The 22,073-nt window shown below is 36.7% G+C and overlaps 1 protein-coding gene across 1 annotated transcript in view; it reads left to right on the top strand.

Moving 5' to 3' along the window:
* The window catches only part of SLC6A12 (solute carrier family 6 member 12), a 39,709-nt gene that overhangs the window by 6,000 nt on the left and 11,636 nt on the right, over positions 1–22,073 (top strand). The window contains exons 4-10 of the mRNA XM_052001040.1: positions 4,099–4,239; positions 5,337–5,424; positions 5,888–6,020; positions 13,135–13,269; positions 19,563–19,666; positions 20,310–20,434; positions 20,786–20,898. Of these exons, the coding sequence (XP_051857000.1) occupies positions 4,099–4,239; positions 5,337–5,424; positions 5,888–6,020; positions 13,135–13,269; positions 19,563–19,666; positions 20,310–20,434; positions 20,786–20,898 (839 nt within the window). The remainder of the gene's footprint in view (positions 1–4,098; positions 4,240–5,336; positions 5,425–5,887; positions 6,021–13,134; positions 13,270–19,562; positions 19,667–20,309; positions 20,435–20,785; positions 20,899–22,073) is intronic.

The following is a 22,073-nucleotide window of genomic DNA, read 5'->3' as shown; positions in this document are numbered from 1 at the left end:
TCATACTCTGCCTAAATGTCTCCCTGGGATCATGATGGGTCAATTAATGGAGTCTGAAAGAAATCTGGCCATATTCTCTTTCTTAAACAATCTGCCTGAAGAGCAGGTGGATTTTATTTTTAAAAAATATTGTTATCACTTGTTTTTATACCAGCCATATTTCCAAATATATCTCTTCTTTCTTGAACAAAGATAAAGAGAAAGTAGGAAAACAAATAATTCTGCAAAACAAACCAGTGCATCCAAGAAATCTGATAATACATATGTACATACATACTTATACACATGCTTGCATAGATGTATGTATATATGTATATACACATATCCTTTGAAAAGAAAGGAGAGAGATGTATTATTTTCTTTGGGGCTTTTGTTCTTTCAAAGTGGAGAAGGGTTTCTCCAAGTGGCAGTGCTTGGGATACAAATTTGACCGTGGCTGAGTGACCCTGACTAAGCCTTTTCCTCTTATTTGCCTCAGTTTCCTCATCTGTAAAGTAAGCTGGAGAAGGAAATGGCAAATGTCTTGTGGGGCATTCCAACCCTGCTTTTCTAGCCTTAATGTGCCCACCATAGAGACAATGAGAGTTTCAATTAAGGATATGTAAGATAAGCAGATGTCCAGGGTGCAATAAAATCCCCAAGAGGATTTAGAGTGAGAAAGTGCAAAACCAGGCTTGGAATCCAAATCTTCTTTCTACTATAACATGCTGTCTCCATAACATACAAAATGGAACAAAGGGGTATTTTTTTCTCAGTAGTATTTTATTTTTCCAATTATATGTAAAGTAATTGTCAACATTCATTTTTTGTAAGATTTTGAATTTCAAAATTCCTTCCTCTTTCTTTTATCTTTCTTCTTCCCAAGGCAGTAAGCAATCTGATATGGATTATAGGTGTACAATCATTTTAAACATATTTCCATATTTGCCATGTTATGAAAGAAAAATCAGATCAAAAAGGGAAAAAACCAAGAGAAAGAAAAATCAAAGAAACAAACAAAAAGGTGAAAATAGTGTGCTTTAATCTGCATTCACTTCCATAATTTTCCATCCAAATGCTGATGGCAGTTTCCACCCATATTGGTATTGTTTTAGACCACCACATTGCTGAGAAGAGCTAAGCTGATCCTCACATAATCTTGCTGTTGCTAGATACAGTGGTCTCCTGTTTCTGTTCATTTCACTTAGCATCAGTTCATGATAGTCTTTCCAGGCTTTTCTGAAATCAGCCTGCTCATCAGGTCACATAATTAGAACAATAGTATCCCATCATATTCATATACCATAACTTATTCAGCCATTCCCCAATTGATGGGCATCCACTCATTTTCCTGTTCTTTGCTGCTTCAAACATTTTTGCACATATGGATCCTTTCCCATCTTTTATGATCTCTTTGGGATACAGATCCAGTAGTGACACTGATGGATCAAAGGGTATGCACAATTTTATAGCCCACAAAGGAACATTTTAATGACTTATCATAAATGCAACTATCTCTAGTGCCAGAAAATTATGTTCTCCATTGAATGAATAAAAAAGCATTTATTAAATTTCCACTGTGTGTAAAAAGCACTATGTAAGCACTAGAAATAGAGATGAAAAAAACCCCAACAGTTTCTGCTTTTAAGGAGCTCACATTCTAATGGAGAAGAAGACCATACATACAAGGTGTTCCAAAAGTCTTAATTCAGTTTTAAATGACAGATCTCCCTGCCTTAGCACCTATAGAAGGTAGGTACTATTGCTATCCTCAGTTAATAAATAAAGCAACTGAGGCAGATAGGTGTCAAGGGGCTTGCTCAAGGTCATACATCTAGGTCAGATTTGAGCTTAGATCTTGACTCCACGTCCAATACGCCTAGATGCCTCTAAAATTTCTACAATGTTGTAGAAATTATAGAAGTGAGAATAAATAAATAGGAATCACCTAGTATAGGAGACTTTTTTTTTCTTCAAAAGGTATACCTGATAAAAAGACTAGAGATAAAGGACAAAAACCAGGGATGGTAGGATCAAATAAAGACTTCTTAAGTAAGGGGGAAGGGTGCCATGAATAGAATACCAGTCTGGAAGTGAGGAGGGCCTGAGTTCAAATGTGACCTCAGACCTTTAGGAGCTGTGTGACCCTGAGCAAATCTTTTAACCCTACGTGCTTCAATTTCCTCATCTGTAAAATGAACTGCAGAAGGAAATGGCAAATTGTCCCAATATCTTTGCCAAGAAAGCCCCAAATGGCGTCATGGAGAGTTGGACATGAATGAAATGACTCAACAACCACACAGATTAGGTGGCTTAGGCTTGTTTGCAGGCAGCCAGGAAGGAAAGCACTAGTCAACAGGGAAAGATTGAAGATAGAAAGAGAAGTGATGACATACTTTTGCTTCTCAAGTGTCTCAAAGATACAGATGCACCTCTCATCCTCATCCCTTCACACAAACATCTTCAGCGTCCCTTCAAATACTCAGTCCAGCCCTTTCCTCCCTCCCTTCTAAGCAGGCAGGGAAAAAACCCAGGTGAATACTTCCCTCTCATGTTCTGTTTACAGGGTTGATATCCTGCCAAGGGCACTAATGTCCATAGTGAGGGTTCAGAAGTACACAACCATGGACGGACACACACAGAAGCTCATAGCTTTGCTCACACTCACTTCCCCCCCCACCCCCTTTTACTCCCTTTGTTTGATCAAATTCTGAATGCCTCAGAACAGGATGTTCCTAAGGGTGAGCATGTATCCAAGAGGATAAAAAGATTTTTGTCCATAGGTGTACATGTATGCATGTGCATTGAAAATCTTTTTAGCCTGGGATACCTTCACTTTCCCCATGGACCACCCAGACTTCAGCCATCCATTCTCTCTTTTTCCATGATTCCAATTTTCTTCAAGTCTCTTTTCTCCCACTTCATATGTGGTCAATCTTGGGTCAAAACTCACCTGGTCCCTCTGATGTAAATGGTATTTGCATCTTATTTGTATTAATAGGCCCCAGTTTCACCAGAGGACCAGAAGTCCAATTTAAAGCAGAATTCAAGAAAAGTCTTTCTTCTTGAAGGGAGGGAATCCAGGTCAATCAGAAAAGATAGTCAGGGAGTTGAAAATGGAATAACCTCTCAAGTACATGTTTACTTTTACTTTTGTGTAAGAACAAACATTAAACAATCCCTTGAGTTAATATTCACTCCTGATGCCATAATTAAAGTTTCCAGGAAACCTATGCTGATTGCTCTAAAAGTACTGGATTGTCCACATGAGTTATGGTCATGGTAAGGGAGTACACTTTATAGTCTCACCTACAAACTGAGTTTCACTCAAGTCTTCTTCACCTTCCTCTATGGGAACAATGTTCTTTGTTTTATGCTTTGATACTGTTGTGAAACCAAGGAAGCACTTTATATCCTAGAATTAAACATTGGTTGAAATAAATAAAATGTGAATACTTACATGATCTATTTGCATATTTGTTAATGTCATTTGCAAATGGTTACCATGTAACAATGGACTTGGATTCAGGAGATCTGATTTTGAATTCTACCTCCAATCTTAATTTCCTTATCTATAAAATGGGTATAATATTAGTAATATTTACTTTCACAGAATTGTGAGATTCAAGGAGTTAATTTGGTAAAGCACTTTGTATGGAGTTAATTTTTGCAAAATTCAATATACATGTCAATGATTATTGTTAATTTTTTTTTGTTTCAACCTCATCTGTGGTCATATATTGTTTATTTGGGATTGTAAGTTCATAACTTATTTAAAGGCAGGGGCTATGGCAAGCCATGTGTTATAATGGAAAGAATATTGGTTTTAAATTCAAGGAACCTGGATTTGACTCTATGGCTTCCTTTTCCTAGGTTAATTCCCCTATCTGAGCCTCAGTTTTCTCCTTTTTTTTTTTTAATACAGATGATATTTTTGCATAAAGTACGGAGTAAAACTTAAATAGAAATGCGATTTGCCAATATTGTATCTGTCTTTTTTTTTTTTTTTTTGATTCCTACTAGTATTCTGCTATACAGAGAAGGGAGATATGTTTATATATTTCCTGACAATGATGGGTATCTCTCTACTCTTCCTCCCCAATTCCCTGATTGTGGCAGGTATTGGTGTTGCTTCTGTAGTCATTGAAGCCTATCTAAATGTCTACTACATCATTATCCTTGCCTGGGCTCTCTTCTACCTGTTCAGCTCTTTCACCTCACAGCTGCCTTGGACAACTTGTACCAATTTCTGGAATACAGGTATGTATTAGGCCATCTTGGAGAAGGCTGTATTCTTTGTATTGAGCCTCTGGATCCCAAACGTAGGACAGTCTTGGGAAATCTAGGGTACAGGAGTTGGGTATCTCTTAGTCCTTTAAGATGCTAGTGGAATGACATGGCATGATGGAGAGGTTATTAGGAGTGGAGCCAGAAGAACTTTGTTATGGTCCTGGTTCTATTGACTGGTTCATTATTATTTGGTGTTTCTGAGCCTCAATCTTATCACTTGTAAAATAGGACTAGTGACCCTTCCCTTCTTCACCCAGTGTAGAATGATCAAGTTTGCTGAAGTTCAGAAGTTGGGAGAATGGGGAGACAACATTTTAGAAGACTAGACTATAATTATGTATTGTATCGATGAGTTGAAAAAATAAGTGGTCACAAAAATAACAGTACTGGAAAGGGAAACACAGGTCATTCAGTCCAAATTCTAACTGAAAAAGAATGCCTTCTATAACATCCCCAACAAGGGGTAATCCAATTTCTGCCTGTGGATCTTTGCCTTCTAAGACAACCCATTCCATTTTAGGGAAGCTCTAATAATTAATTAAGAAGTTTGCTTATTCCCCCTTCTTGTCTCCCTCCTCCACCTAACTAAGTCTAAATGGCCTTTTTGCAACCTGTACCCATTGCTTCTATCTCTGCCTTCTAGAGTCAAGCAAAACAAGCCTAAAACCTCTTCCACATGAAAGATCTTTCAAATATTTAAAGAAAATAATAAGCCAAGAGGTTCCCCAAGGACAGGCCTGAAGCAGATCACAGGAGAGGTCAAACAGACTCCATTGACATAATCTAGGAAGCCAAGATTAGGTGCTTTAAGAAATAGTAGGCTTGGATGTTATTCCTGGGCTGATTTCTGTTGGAGGACTTGAGAGTGGGGACTCAAAGGTACTAGAGCAATAATGAGAGGCAGGAGGAAATATTTGCCCCATCTCATCCTTAGCTAAGAGATCTCTACAAAGATAAGTTTTCCCTTCTATAAAATGGGGTTGGACTAGCTAATCTCTAAAATCTTTTTTTCAGGTTCAATTTAATGATTATGTAACTATATCATTTACATTTTTTGTCTTTTGCAGAACACTGTGTGGATTTTCTGAATTGTTCAGGCTCAAGTAATCCAGAGTTATCTGACAATAGCACCTCTCCAGTCATCGAGTTCTGGGAGTAGGTAGTTTGGGACCTTCTCTCCATATGTCACTCAAAGAATCCAGATGTTTGTTCTGGGAGGTAGAAAAGGGGAAGAGGGGGAAGTTAAAGAATTCTTGTGCCTTTTTCTTGACACGTGTTCACACCTCTTCTCCCCCATTCACACACTCCACCCCATTCCCTCCACTCCAGACTGAACAGGCAGTATATGGTGTGATTGAAAGTACCAGACAAGAACTTAGGACCTGGGTCTCTGATATTATGTATTGTATGACTTTAGGTTAGTCACTCACTAGGCTTTGGTGTTCTCATCCATCCAATAAGGTGGCAGGAATGAAAGATCTCTTAGGTCCCTTAATGCCCAGAATGACTGTGGGAGGGTGGGAGGGTACCAGAGCTGGGGGGGTCTGCCATAAAAGTCAGAGGTCAGGTAGACAGAATCACTTTCACCTTTCCCAATTTTTTTTCTGATGGCTGTTAGGAAGAGAGTTCTGGGCATCACCACGGGCATCCATGACCTAGGGGCCCTGCGATGGGAGCTGGCCCTGTGCCTCCTGCTTGCATGGATTGTGTGCTATTTCTGCATCTGGAAGGGAATTAAGACCACAGGAAAGGTAAGAAACCATGATCTTTACTCCTTTCTCCCTGCCACCATTCACTCTTCTCTTATTGGCAGGATGTTAAAAAAAACAAGTATTGAAAAGAAGGGACACCTACACAGAAAATGGGGTCATTCTCAGAGGCTTTTAAAATTTAGAACTAAACAAGGAATAGAATGAAGAAATAGCATCACATTAATGTTTTTGTGAGGAGTGCATATGCAAAATGTAATATATATATATATATATATATATAACAATAAGAAATTAGGATTTTCTATGGCATCCTTCCCCATATCTTTATCTTCCTCCCACAACAAAAGACAAAGAATTGAGGGAGGAGTAAAAACTGTTTTAAGTCAGGATCTCCTTCCTCCCATAGATAGAACACTGAATCTGGAGTTAGGAAATCCTGAGTTCAAATCCATCCTCAGATATTTACTAGCTGTGTAACTAAAACAAGTCAATTAACCATTTGCCTCAGTTTCTTCAACTTTAAGTGGAGCTAATAATAGGACTTACTCTAAACATTATTGTGAGGATGCAATGAAATAGGAAAAACAGCTGCTCCCCATCCCCAGCCCTTCTGTGTTTTCAGAACTGAATCAGGAGCAGTATGCACCCACATGGGCAAAGCCTTAGGATGACAGACCACTAGACAGCTTCCAGAGGCTCAGGCCACCAATGTTGCCTCCCTGCCAGCCCTGGAAAAGTACAGAAAGTGAAAATACCCTCACAGCTCACTGGGCAAATGCCTGATCTGTTTCTGGGAAAGTCCCAGCCTAATCAGGGGCATCTTGGGAACAGCTGAGCTAGAAAGAGTGGTGATATTAGAGTGTTAAAAGCAGGCATTGAAGCGTTTGATGATGGAGATTCTCTTTACCTACCAACTGCCAGAGCCTTACCTTGGCAGCTATGATCCAGAGAATGAGATTCCCTGAAATGGATGAGAAAAAATCCCATATGTCTAGTGCTGCTCACATGTCTTTAAGATATATCAGAATGGGTTTCACCTGCAAAGAATGGGTGGGACCAGGTCTGCCTGAGAATCAGAATAGTAGGGGAGTCAGAATGTTTTGGTAATGCTACAATAATGAAATTAAATTAAATCAGAAGATCTAGATTCAAATTTTGGGCTGGTTTCTTGGAGTTAAATGAGCCTGAACAAGCTTTTCAGGAGTTAAAGCCTCAAGTTCACAAAACTTAGAGCTGGAAGAGACTTAGAGAATCTGTAGTCTAGGATTCTTAACATTTTTTTGGTAGCAGCAAAGTGAAAGGCTGGACTATGTAATTTCTCAGGTCTCATTCAGCTCTTACATTGTGATTACTTTTTCAATATTCCATTGAGTATGAGATCTATGAATTAATGTGAACATCACCTCTATTTGTTCAGTTGTGTCCAATTCTTTGTGACTCAATATTAGGTTTTTTTTGGCAAAGATGCTGAAATAGTTTGTCATTTCCTTCTCTACTTCATTTTGTAGATGAGGAAACTGAGGCAAGAAACATTAAGTGACTTGCCCAGATTTACACAGCTAATAAGTGCCCAAGACCACATTTGAACTCACAAAGATAAGTCTTCCTGACTCTAGGCACAATACTCTAACCACAGTACCACTTAGCTTTCCATTCACTTCACTGGTCTAGCTCAAAACTCATCCATAATTTTTTATTCCTTGTGATCTTTGCCTATATTCTCCCATAGATATCACGCAGAAGATGTACTGAGAGTAATAAAGGTCTTCCTCAAAAAAATGCAATAATATGAACATACCCACATATATATGCACACATATAATATATTATATATCTGCGTTTATAGATATATAATATGTGTGTGTCTCTCTTTCTTTCTTTCTTTCTTTCTTTCTTTCTTTCTTTCTTTCTTTCTTTCTTCTTTCTTTCTTTCTTTTTCTTTCTTTCTTTCTTTCTTTTCTTTCTTTCTTTCTTTCTTTCTTTCTTTCTTTCTTTCTTCTTTCTTTCTTTCTTTCTTTCTTTCTTTCTTTCTTTTCTTTATCATGACTACCAGTGAAACAATCTTCTGTTCATCTGTCCCTTACTTTTGCTAAGTGGCTATCCCAATGGTTTTTCTAATCATTCATTTCTCCAGTGATAGCCATTCTAGCTCTTCTTGAATGTAGATCATCATTGAAATGTGCTAAAATCTATTTGTGTCCACCATGTCTCTGGGTAACCTATAGGTCTGATTCTTGGGAGGATGTGGTATTGCAAGATCTGTCCAAGATTATGGAGAAAACATTTGCACTAAAGAACATTGCAAAAAAAAATCATTTTAATGGACAGGAAATAGTTACTAAAGTGAGAATCATATCAGCTATCTGGACATTGTTAGATCATCAATTAAGGAAGCGTGGTACAGCAGAAAGAACTTTGGCTTTAGAGCCATAGGATATGGATTCAAGTCTTGCCTCTGATGCTACTACCAATAATAGCTATCATTTCTGTAGTATTTACGTAGCATCTACTATGTCAGCCATTATGCTAAGAATTTTACAAATATTATCTCATTTGATTCTTATTAAAATCCTATGAGATTGGTGCTATTATTATCCTCATTTGAAGTTGAAGAAACTGAGGTAAACAAGTTAATTGTCTCACCCAAGCATTTGATGATGAAGATTCTCTTTACCTACCAACTGCCAGAGCCTTACCTTGGCAGCTGTGATCCATAGAATGAGATTCACTGAAATGGGTGAGAAAAAATCCCATATGTCTAGTGCTGCTCACATGTCTTTAAGATATATCAATCAGAATGGGTTTCACCTGCAAAGAATGGGTGGGACCAGGTCTTCCTGAGAATCAGAATAGTAGGGGAGTCAGAATGTTTTGGTAATGCTACAATAATGGAATTAAATTAAATCAGAAGATCTAGATTCAAATTTTGGGCTGGTTTCTTGGAGTTAAATGAGCCTGAACAAGCTTTTCAAGAGTTAAAGCCTCAAGTGCTAAGGCTGGATTTGAACTGGAGACTTTCTTATTCTAAACCCAGTGCTCTACCCACGATGCTTTCTAACTGTGAGACTGGGCAAGTCACTTAAGTTCCTGGTCTTCAGTTTTCTTATCTGTAAAATAAAGGGGTTGAACTAGATAGCATCTAAGAATCCTTCTGGCTTTCTACCTCTGACTCTGTGATTACATTAAACATAAATTAATATGTAAAAATCATCATGAAATTAGAATAAAAGATGAGAAAATGAATACAACTCCGGAAGTTTCAGCCTGACCTATTCAAAGAAGCTATCAATGCCCAAAGTACAAAATTAAAAAAAAAAAGACAAATATATTGACCTTGATTAGCATCACTTCCAGCAAAAGATTAATCAGGATAAAGAGATGACTTATAATAAGGAGACAGAAAGAGTCTGGAAACTTCATGTTCCCCCCACCTTAAGCAAAGGGAGTGATGGCAGCCAAAGCCAATAAGTGCCCAAGACCACATTTGAACTCACAAAGATAAGTCTTCCTGACTCTAGGCACAATACTCTAACCACAGTACCACTTAGCTTTCCATTCACTTCACTGGTCTAGCTCAAAACTCATCCATAATTTTTTATTCCTTGTGATCTTTGCCTATATTCTCCCATAGATATCACGCAGAAGATGTACTGAGAGTAATAAAGGTCTTCCTCAAAAAAATGCAATAATATGAACATACCCACATATATATGCACACATATAATATATTATATATCTGCGTTTATAGATATATAATATGTGTGTGTCTCTCTTTCTTTCTTTCTTTCTTTCTTTCTTTCTTTCTTTCTTTCTTTCTTTCTTCTTTCTTTCTTTCTTTTTCTTTCTTTCTTTCTTTCTTTTCTTTCTTTCTTTCTTTCTTTCTTTCTTTCTTTCTTTCTTCTTTCTTTCTTTCTTTCTTTCTTTCTTTCTTTCTTTTCTTTATCATGACTACCAGTGAAACAATCTTCTGTTCATCTGTCCCTTACTTTTGCTAAGTGGCTATCCCAATGGTTTTTCTAATCATTCATTTCTCCAGTGATAGCCATTCTAGCTCTTCTTGAATGTAGATCATCATTGAAATGTGCTAAAATCTATTTGTGTCCACCATGTCTCTGGGTAACCTATAGGTCTGATTCTTGGGAGGATGTGGTATTGCAAGATCTGTCCAAGATTATGGAGAAAACATTTGCACTAAAGAACATTGCAAAAAAAAATCATTTTAATGGACAGGAAATAGTTACTAAAGTGAGAATCATATCAGCTATCTGGACATTGTTAGATCATCAATTAAGGAAGCGTGGTACAGCAGAAAGAACTTTGGCTTTAGAGCCATAGGATATGGATTCAAGTCTTGCCTCTGATGCTACTACCAATAATAGCTATCATTTCTGTAGTATTTACGTAGCATCTACTATGTCAGCCATTATGCTAAGAATTTTACAAATATTATCTCATTTGATTCTTATTAAAATCCTATGAGATTGGTGCTATTATTATCCTCATTTGAAGTTGAAGAAACTGAGGTAAACAAGTTAATTGTCTCACCCAAGCATTTGATGATGAAGATTCTCTTTACCTACCAACTGCCAGAGCCTTACCTTGGCAGCTGTGATCCATAGAATGAGATTCACTGAAATGGGTGAGAAAAAATCCCATATGTCTAGTGCTGCTCACATGTCTTTAAGATATATCAATCAGAATGGGTTTCACCTGCAAAGAATGGGTGGGACCAGGTCTTCCTGAGAATCAGAATAGTAGGGGAGTCAGAATGTTTTGGTAATGCTACAATAATGGAATTAAATTAAATCAGAAGATCTAGATTCAAATTTTGGGCTGGTTTCTTGGAGTTAAATGAGCCTGAACAAGCTTTTCAAGAGTTAAAGCCTCAAGTGCTAAGGCTGGATTTGAACTGGAGACTTTCTTATTCTAAACCCAGTGCTCTACCCACGATGCTTTCTAACTGTGAGACTGGGCAAGTCACTTAAGTTCCTGGTCTTCAGTTTTCTTATCTGTAAAATAAAGGGGTTGAACTAGATAGCATCTAAGAATCCTTCTGGCTTTCTACCTCTGACTCTGTGATTACATTAAACATAAATTAATATGTAAAAATCATCATGAAATTAGAATAAAAGATGAGAAAATGAATACAACTCCGGAAGTTTCAGCCTGACCTATTCAAAGAAGCTATCAATGCCCAAAGTACAAAATTAAAAAAAAAGACAAATATATTGACCTTGATTAGCATCACTTCCAGCAAAAGATTAATCAGGATAAAGAGATGACTTATAATAAGGAGACAGAAAGAGTCTGGAAACTTCATGTTCCCCCCACCTTAAGCAAAGGGAGTGATGGCAGCCAAAGCCAATACCAACTTAGAATCCAAATTCATTTGTAAAAACCTACAGAGGATGACAGTGGAAGATTACAAGCATGATTGCCTTGTAAAATATTTAAAAAGCACCAGGGGTGAAATGAGCTCATAGAAACCTTGACATGAGACCTAAATAAGCCACATCCTTCTAAGAGCATTCACAGATGAAGCTGGCAGGAGGTCAACAAAGAGACAGAAGATAGACCAGATTTATCCATGTTTCTATGATGATCTATTTTAAGCTCTCATAGGACTGTAACTAGCAATTTTGGCACCCAAACCAGACTTCACAGAATTCCCTTTTTCCATATAAGCCACATAAAATACACCTTTAAAAAGATAAATTTATCATTTATTTTTAACATTCACTTAACTTTTTTTTGAGTTGCAATGAAATAGGCCTTTAAATTCACTTTTCAAGGCAAATTCAGTTGTAACTGGAGAGTCCTGGGATACTATGAGGACATTTCTAGGGAGATCTCAGCCAGGTTTAGGAAGGTAGGAACTGGGTTGTACTAAATTGCAGGATGAGGCTAGATGAAAGAGATCCACAGGGAAGCTTCTCATTTTGCAGAATTTTTGCTCTATTTGCTGAATTATTCTTGCTAACTATGCTAAGATCCATTGTTTCTATGAATCACCAGTGCCCAATTCTCTAAATGGGACAAAGCTCCAGTTTCCCCAACTTAGTTATTATGGATTACCAATGGTGTTGGATATTAGTTATAGTATACAGTAATAGCAACTCATGCTACTATAGCATTTTATGTTTTGCAAAGGATATAACCTGTTGTGAAATAGGGCAAGTATTATTTTTTCAAATATATGGATATGGAAATTGAGGCTCAGTGAAAAATGATATATTTAAACACCAAGTGATAGAGCTAAAACTTAAATCTAGCTCTCCTGATTCCAAGTTGGCATTCTTTCTAGCACATTTCTAGCAGTTAGGCAAGGGTGTACTTGCTTAATATTTAATAAATGGCTTTCCAGCAAGGGGGGGGGGAAGTGCACATTTTATATTTTAAAGTTTCATTTACATTAATATTTTCTCTATTATTTTTAAATCTAGACAATCAGCAAAATGATAAACCAAGCCCTGATTTGAAGTGTTTCACAATTTCTTCCCCCAATATATTTTTGTTTCATTAAAATTTCTCTGTTATATCTAAACACAATTTTTAAAAACATTCTTTTAAAAAAGTTTTGAGTTTCAAATTCTCTTCCTCTCTCCTCTCTTAAGAATGCAAGTAATTTGATATAGGTTATGCATGTGCAGTTATGCAAAACATATTTTCATATTAGCCATGTTGAAAAAGAAAACACAAAAACCCTAAGAAAAATCTGCATTCAGACTCCAATCAGTTCTTTTTTCAGGAGGTAGAAAGCATTTTTCATTATATCCTTCAGAATCATCTTGTATCATTTTATTGATCATAATAGCTAAAGCATTCACAGATGACTATCATACAATGTTGCTCTTACTAGGTATAATATTCTGATTCTGCTCACTTCAATTTGCACCAGTTCATTCTTATAGCACAAGAATATTCCATCACAATTATATATCACAATTCGGTCAGGTATTACCAAATTGATGGCCATCCCCTTGATTTCCAATTTTTTTTCCACCACAAAAAAAACCCTCTACAAGTATTTTTGTGTTTGTCAATTTTTGACTTTGAGTAAACAAAATGGCCTCAGAAAAGATACTACCAGTTCTAGAATTCTGTGAACCTGTGACCCAGATCAAGGAATGATCATTTCCTCCTTCCTCTCCAGGTGGTTTATTTCACAGCCACATTCCCCTATTTGATGTTGATCATTTTGCTAATTCGAGGGGTCACCCTTCCTGGGGCCTATGAAGGGATCATTTATTACCTGAAACCAGACTTGTTTCGCCTCAAGGATCCCCAGGTAGGTATCATAAAAAGGACAACTTTCTAGCATCCTTCACTATATCTTTCCTTTGTGTCAGAGCTTGTGGCAGAAATTCTAAAATCCTCTATAATCTCAATTAGTCTAAGGCAGCTGGGACATTTCAATGACCAGGAAAGTAAAAAGCATCAACCAAAGTATAGCTTGAAATTACAATAGGAGAAATTTAGGCTTAAAATTACACTTGGAAGAATTTAGGCAACATTAATGGAAAAAAGCGAAGACATAACAGACTGGATCATTACCTTCATATATTTGAAGGGTGATCACTGGAAGAAGGAATTAGAATTCTTCTGCTTTGTCCCAAAGGGCAGTACTAGAAATGATAAATGGGAGATAGAGGAGAGCAGGTTTCAATGTAACTAAAGAAAAACTTTGTAACAATAAATTGTGTTTTAAAACAAAACAGGCTGTTCTATATCCATCATGGAGGCATGTAGGTGGCATAGCATTGAGTATTGGACTTGTAGTCAAGGAAACCTGAGTTCAAATCCAGCATGGTCAAGTCATTCTGTCTCTGTTTGCCTCCGTTTCCTCAATTATAAAATGGGAATAATAGCAGCACCTACTTTGTAAAGTTGTGAGGATTAAATGAGATTAATATTTGTAAAGAGTTGGTGGAGGATTCTGAGAAAATGGCTGTAAATTTCAAGCTTTCCAGATTTCCCTCACAAACAGAACAAATTTGCACTTCAGAGTGAAGATGAACTGGTGAAAAATCAAAAAGATTTAGGATAGGACAGGGATCCTCTTGGTACAACCCAAGGAGATCTGAAGAAAGCCCCCAGGACAGGGGGCTTGTGAAGTGCAAACTAATCTGGCCTGTAAAGTCCAGATTAGCTTCCCAGAAACACCAAATGGGGACTCTTGGGGCTAATGGGGTTTGGCTGGAGCCTCAGCAGGAACCACAGAAATTTTCACTCCCGGACAATGTGTGGAGTCTGAGATGTGAGTCTGGGAAAACTGAGGAACCTGAGTTGATTAGGAATGCCAGGTCCAGTTGTGGTGCTGGGACATGAACCTGAGTGAGAAGGAACTAGTAAACCCAGTGAGTCCAGAAGCAGTGGGTTAGGTATGCTGCTTTCTGTGGACTCTTGTAGGAGGACAGAGCTCTTGGTTTGGGGTTCCAGGTCAGAGGGGAAAAGCTAGAAGCACCATCTAATTCCAAAATTAGAGGAACTTACACTAATACTTCTCATAAAAAAATAAACTGACAAAGAAGAAAGAACCCAACCATAGAAACTTACTATGGAAACAGGGAAGACTGGAGTTCATCTTCAGTGGAAAACACTGAAGTAAAAAAAAGCTTCTTCTACCCCAAAGAGTGATGTTAAATGACTTCTTGCCCAGAGAGAATTTATAGAACTCAAAAAAGATTTTAAGAATCAAACGAGAGACACTGAGGGAAAACTAAAAACTAAATTAAAATAAATAAAAACCATTCGAGAAAAACAAGAGATTATGGAGGGAAAAGTTAACCAATTAGAAAAGGAGATATAGTTTTAAAGATGAAAATAACTCTTTGAAAATTTCAACTGGACAAGGGACAACCAGTGAAGCTATAAGGGACCAAGAAATAATGAAACGGAATATAAAGAGTGAAAAAAAAAAAAGAACAGAATGTCAAACATCTTATAAGAAAAACAACAGATTTGGAAAACATTTCCAGAAGAGAAAATAAAAAAATAATTAGATATCTGAAAGCTTTAATTTTAAAAAAGAACTCTGACACAGCAATGCAAGAAATGATCCAGAAGAAAATTGTCCCAGAATGATAAAACAGGAGAGGAAAATAGAAACAGAAAAAAATCCACCGATCACCACCACCTCTGAGAGATCCTTTGTGGGAAACACATAGGAATATTATTGTCAAATTTCACAACCTCCAGATTGAACAGAAAATTCTGCAAGAAACAAGGAAAAAAAGCTTTTAAAATATATTAGAGCTACAATTAGAATTGTACAGGACTTAGCAGCAGCCACAATAAAAGAGTGGCAATCAAAAGAATTACCAGGCTGTGGCCAAAAATATCATATTCAGCAAAATTGTCCATAATGTGGAATAAAAAATAATGGACATTCAATGAACTTGCAGATTTTCAGAACTTTCTTTCAACTCAATTCAAACTCAAAAGAAGATTTAAGATATAAGAGCCAATATCAAAGATCAATTTCAAGAAATTTAACATGGACAAATTGTTTGTTTTTTACATGGAAATGTATACTATATGTTTAAGATTGACACCAGCAATTGGGAAACTCAAAAGAAAGATCGGGGTAGAGTTGAGTATGATCTGAATCTAAAAAGCAAAACCATCTAGAAAAAAAGTAAAAATTGTAATTATGTTATACAAATGAGGTGCAGAGGGAGAATGCAGAGGCATTGTGGGGGAGAGGGCTTGTACTCACATCGAGAATATGTTAAATAGGCAACACAATGTATACCATGAAGGACATAATACTTTCCAAAATTTATAAAGAAATAAAGGGGTAATGGGTGGAGGAGAAAGCAAAGGGTGGTAGAAAAAGATAAGGGAGCAATCCACGAATGGGAGGAAGTTAAGTAATTGTAAGATATGTTAAGGAACCGAATTAAAGCTGAAGAATTAATAGGCACAGGAAAGAAGAGATATACACAAACATTACAAAAGAAGTAGAATTTATTAGAAAAAAAATATGGCTAATAATCATTGACCTTAAACAAAGTCAAACTTAAAGATTCAATAGCAAAATCTATATTATATATCAGCCATTGCTAATATTGTTTTAGATGCATGTTTATATATAGGTATTATATATAGAGATACACATACATATATATGTATATATATATGTGTGTGTGTATGTCTGAGTATATGTAGATATGTATGCAGATTGTTATATGTATATCTATATATAGATAGATGTAAATATGAATGGCTGTGTGGGTGGATGTGAATATATATGTGTATATCTATGTTTGTGTGTGTATATACATATGTATATGCATATATCTATATATTTATATAACATATATCTGTGTTAATAGCCTGCTTGAAGGAGGTGAGGAGGCAAAAAGGGAAAAAAGAACAAAGTTTTAAAAAGTACATAGCAGAAAACAAAAGAATAACCTAAGCAAAGGTTATTATAAGAAGCAAAGAAAAAGTGGACACTCGTGAATATAATTTCTTCTACTCTTATATATATTTTCTTGAACTAGTAATTTATTGATATACATTTTGAATACTCCCTGATGATCTGGTGGGTACTTGACGATGTTCTTGTTTTGTTTTGTTTTGTTTCTCTTTTCTCTTTTTTTAAAAATTCTGTTTTTTTATAAAATAAATTAATTTTTTTTTGGTCCTAACATTCTTTTTTATATATATATAGCTTTTTATTTACAAGATATACATATGGGTAATTTTTCAGCATTGACAATTGCCAAACTTTTTGTTCCAATTTTTCCCCTCCTTCCCCTCACCCCCTCCCCCAGATGGCAGGTTGACCAATATATATGTTAAATATGTTACAGTATATGTTAAATACAATAAATGTATATATGTCCATACAGTTATTTTGCTGTACAAAAAGAATCAGACTTTGAAATAGTGTATAATTAACCTGTAAAGGAAATAAAAAATGCAAATGGACAAAAATAGATGGATTGGGAATTCTATGTAGTAGTTCATACTCATAAGAAATTAATTTAAAAAAAAAGAATTGGCACAGTATCTGGAATGTAAACTCTTATTGCTTTCATTTTCTCTTCCCATTTCTTTGGAGCTTCAATCAGTGGCTATATCCCAGCCCTGGATAGGAAATGGACTATATCTATATCTATATATGTGTGTGTGTGTGTAGTTATGTATGCAAATTTCTCTATGTATGTCTATATATAGATATATGTATATATGAATGGCTCTGTGGGTGAGTGTAAATGTATGTGTGTATATGTGTGTATGTGTGTGTGTGATCTCTGGACATGATCTCTGGAGCCCCTTCAAATACTAAGATTCTATGATTCTAAATTTCTGTGAAATGCTTAGAATGAGGCTATTGCATTTCCTTCTCTGCAGACCTTTAAGAGAAAAATCACAGGACCTTTCTTGTTTTCAGTGTCCTGCCCTGAGAATCCTACATGCTAGCAAATAGCTGGAATGACCTCAGACCTTTCTAGCCCCATGTTTCTCCTTGATAGTTTTTCTCAGTGAGCCATTGTATTAAAGCAGATGTTCTTAACTAGTTGATCAGAATTTATAACTAAATCTCACTTAACATTCTCTTCAAGCTGGCTGGCTGCTGTAGACATGTATTCCTCTTTAACACAATCTGTTTTCTGCAGTAAGCTGGGTTGGGACTCCCAAAGTAGGGAAATGAAGGCCCATATTTTGCATAGTAGCCCCTCCCTTGCTTCAGGATTTAATGATTCTTTCTCTCAGCTCAAGGACTTGGGATCTGGGGGCTCCTTCTAGCCTTAGAGAGCATTTGATATATTAAGGATAGAAACATGAATGCTCAGTTAGTAAAGTTGTTTGCTCATCTTGCAGCAAGTTCGTGACAAAGCCAGAATTTTAACCCAGAGCTTCTGATTAGAAGTCTATTGTTCTTTCAATTATACCACGCATTCTCATTTATCTTCCTTCCTCACTCCTTCTTTACCCCACCTCACTTTTCTGAAGGTCTCAAAGCTTCAAAAAAAGAAAACATTCCTCACCAGAAAATCAGGGACATCTCTACTCAAGGAACATCTGAGTTAATGAACCATAGGTTATGAGATGGGTGGGGATCCATCTTTCTATCTTTGCTATATATGCTGTGACATGGGTCTGTTTTTGTTTGGTTTAAACCACAAAACCCAACATTATTTGTAGCATGTGATGTTGTCCCTTGGAAATGGGGAGCTGCCTGTGGCCAAGAGAGTAAAAAAATGATTGACTCTATTTGAAGGCTTGGCTATAATTATATTTCTGTCTGGGGATTGCTAAACATACATAACCTTTGATGGAGAATTAAAAGAAATGCCCTTTGAAAACTGAAGTCTGAGTATAATGGAACCATTCTCTTCACCTTGATCTTGATAACTAGTTTCAGTTTCATTACTGATAGAGTATACAAGAGTCTCTTTAGATATACTTAGTATCTTTGAGATGTCTTCATCTCTAAAGGAATTTTGATTTGAGAGGCAGTCGTGTAATGGAAAGAGCACTGAATTTGGAGGTAAAAGATGAACATTTGGATCTGTGTGACCTTGAGCAAATTATTTCTTCTCTGTAAAATAAAAGCCCATTTTCCTAAGATAATTACACAAATGTTCTGTGGTTATACAATAACCAAATTGGCTTCTTTTTTATTGCCGGTCCAAGAAAGTCCACATTTCACCTTTTTACAAGTTGTTTCCCATACCCGGAATGTTCTCTTCATTTCTATCTCTTGGAATCTCTAGCCTCCTTCAAGGTTCATCACAAGCATTGCTTCCTTCAGGAGACCTTATTCCTCCATTGTTAATGCTTCTCCCTCTCATCATGTGTTTAAAGAAGATGTAGTAATATTCTGTACTTATCTATGGACATATTATATTCCTTAGTAGAATATAAGTTTCTTGAGGACAGTCACTGTCTCATTTTTGAATTTGTATATCTAATATATATACAATAATGCTTAATACATGCTTGCTGATTAATTGGGGGAAGAGGTCAGATTAGATGCCAGTTTCTTGAACTGTGGTTTGTGATCCCATATGGGGTCTCATAACTGAATGTTGTGAAATTGTGATTTATCATCAGTAAATGTTTGATTTGTATATCTACTTTTCATATTTATATTCCTGGGGTCATGGGAAAATTTCTCTGGTGAAAAGGGATTGTAAGTTTAAAAACCCAGACTAAATGATCTCAAAGATCCCTTTGAGCTTTTAATAGCATGATCTTGTTATTCTTCTGAGCCGGGTACAGGGAAAGATGGTTGTCAACTCTTGTTGACATTGGGCAGAACTGGCATCCAGCAGACTCAAAAAGCAGAGAGAGGTCATAGCAGTAGCAACTAGCTTGATTACACCTGAAAAAATCATTTTGCATGTCATAGGCTGCCAACTTAGGAAGTCCTGGTCTCTCTTATTTCAAGTTCAAGGAAAGGAAAACTGCTCCAAAGATCATCTAGAACCTCAGCAGTCGAGCTGGGACTAGAAACTAGAATCCTGATGTCTAATCATTGATGTCTTTGGTCTTTCCCCTTGATGTAGCTCTGGACGCTTATCTCTCCCCCAACTGACTACATGCTTTTTGGACTGATTGCAGGTGTGGATGGATGCAGGCACTCAGATCTTCTTCTCCTTTGCCATCTGTCAGGGTTGCCTCACAGCCCTGGGCAGCTACAACAAATATCACAACAACTGTTACAAGTAGGAACCTGTTTATTCTTTGGCTTTCTTAGCTATTCCTCCAAGTTCTAGGATCCTCAGAACAAACAAGAGCAAAGTGCCAATGGAATTTATGACTTAAGAGTCCATTTCATCCAGGAATCATCTACCCAAGTAAAGGATGGAGAAGACATGGCTAGACAATGGTGCATGTGAATAAAATATCATGGTTTTAGTGGACCAAAGATTCAATAAGAATTAACAAAATGACTAAGCAGACAGAAAGCCTGTGAGAATTTAGATTATATTAAGACAGATATAATGAATGAATTAGTAATTCCTCTTAAATCTGTCCTGATTGAATCATATCTATAATATTGTGTTCTATTTTGAATGTCACCTTTTGGAAAGGACATTGACAAATATTTTGAGTCTAGTATAGTGCATGGACTAGTCATATGTATAACTTTAATGGTTAGCCTGAAGAAAAATTAAGGAGAACATGATGGCAAAGAAGACATAGGGAGATTTCATGATGTAATGAAAGAATCCTAAAATTAAGAGAGATTGACCTCATCTATTTCTTTTTCTTCTGTTCTCCCTTCCTATTTTTCTTCCCTTCATCTTTGTCTTTCCTTATTTCCCTTTTCCTCTTCTCTATTTTTTTGTGCTCTTCTCTTCCCAGGGATTGCATCGCCCTCTGCTTTCTGAATAGTGCAACCAGCTTTGTAGCTGGCTTTGTTGTTTTCTCCATCTTGGGCTTCATGGCTCAGGAGCAGGGGATACCCATTTCTGAGGTAGCAGAATCAGGTATGTTCTCTCTCTCTCACACACACACAAAACCCTCATCTGGAGATTGAATCAAGGAGAAATAATATAAGCATTTTAAGGAGGGGTGTGAATGAGAATATGGGCCCTGAATCATCTCCCATGAGCACTTATTCAGAGCTTCAGGTGTGATAAAAGCTGCAGAGGGGGTTCCTACAATACACATCTTGCTTGTGGGGGATGTGCTAATGAGCTAATTTCTCATTTCTTAGTTCTGTCCAAAGATCCTGTTATGGAATCCACTTATTCACAGTTGGAAAAAGGGATCTTAGGGTGTAGGGTAAAAGTGAGAAGTTCCTTGCTGCTCACTGGTTGTTGTGGCTTGTTTCACAGGTCCTGGGCTAGCTTTCATTGCATTCCCTAAGGCAGTAACCATGATGCCCTTATCTCAACTCTGGTCATGTCTCTTCTTCATTATGCTGATATTCCTGGGACTGGATAGCCAGGTAAGGGTATCAGAGACATACACTTACTTCTCCCTCCCCCTACTTTTCATCTCCTTCCTTTGACAGATGTAATATGACAAACTCCCACCATATTGGACCTTCACACTTCACTGTAGCACCTGTTTCCTATTTGCTAGGTGTTGCCATTTAAATAGATTTTGGAACTGGGAGGATTTTATAGTCCAACTTCTGCATTTTATAACTAAATTAAAGGGAGATGAAGAGTCCTAAATTCACGAAATAATAATTAGCAGAACCAAGATTGGTTCTAGATACTCTGACTCCAAATCAAAAATTCTATCTCATACATAAAGCTAGTATGATTATCTTTCTGTCTCTTGGACCTTTGGCATCAGATGTTCTACTGATTGAACTCTTCTAAATTTGTATTAAGCCTAGTTCCCCTCTTCCTCTAGATAAGTAGCATACTTTCTTTGCTCTCCTCCTGAGCTCCTTTTGACACCTGATTCTCCTTATGGGCTCTCCTATCTTGTCCCTTTAATTTGGATTTGGCAAAATAGTATTGACCTAACAAAAGAACACAGGAAGGAAGGGTAAGTAGCTGTTAAGATATATACCCCTCTATATTTCTATAAATAATATAGCCCAGAAAGAAGGTACCACCTCTCACCAAAGAACCCCGACTCTAGGAGGAGCCTCACCTCTAAAGAATAAAAATCAGGTTTTTTTCATGCTTTCTGGTTCATTACACCCTCTCCTCTGAGTCATAAGAAAAATTTCTTAAAGTTTACATATAGATTATCAAAAAGGATAATCAGGGTTATATAATAGAAAGATAATGTACAAGGTAGATTAGATATTAGATTGTTATTTATTTCTTGCACCACTAAAGAAATGCTTGAAACCCAAAAGACTCATGATAAATACTTAAAACATAATCAAATAATTCACCACCACTGTAATATTTCCTTGAGAGGTAAATACTTAAAACAGTAGAACCATGGAGTACTTTGTGGGATTGCTGATAGACATTTCAACTTTCATCTCAGCTCTATACTGTCCTAGAAATTAATTCAAGATCTCTATCTTCTGGCAAGCCAGGGAGTAGTTTGGGCTCATTCTCTTGATAGTGGTCATCTTCTCTTCTGAGAAATTGTTTCAGTGGTTACCTCTTCCTGGGCAATCAGCACCCAAACACTTTTTGAACTCATGAG

This window comes from Antechinus flavipes, chromosome 5, assembly GCF_016432865.1.
Source record: "Antechinus flavipes isolate AdamAnt ecotype Samford, QLD, Australia chromosome 5, AdamAnt_v2, whole genome shotgun sequence".
In the NCBI taxonomy this organism is placed as follows: Eukaryota; Metazoa; Chordata; class Mammalia; order Dasyuromorphia; family Dasyuridae; genus Antechinus; species Antechinus flavipes.
The sequence above is the reverse complement of the archived record's forward strand: the minus strand, read 5'-3'. Positions and strand labels throughout refer to the sequence as shown.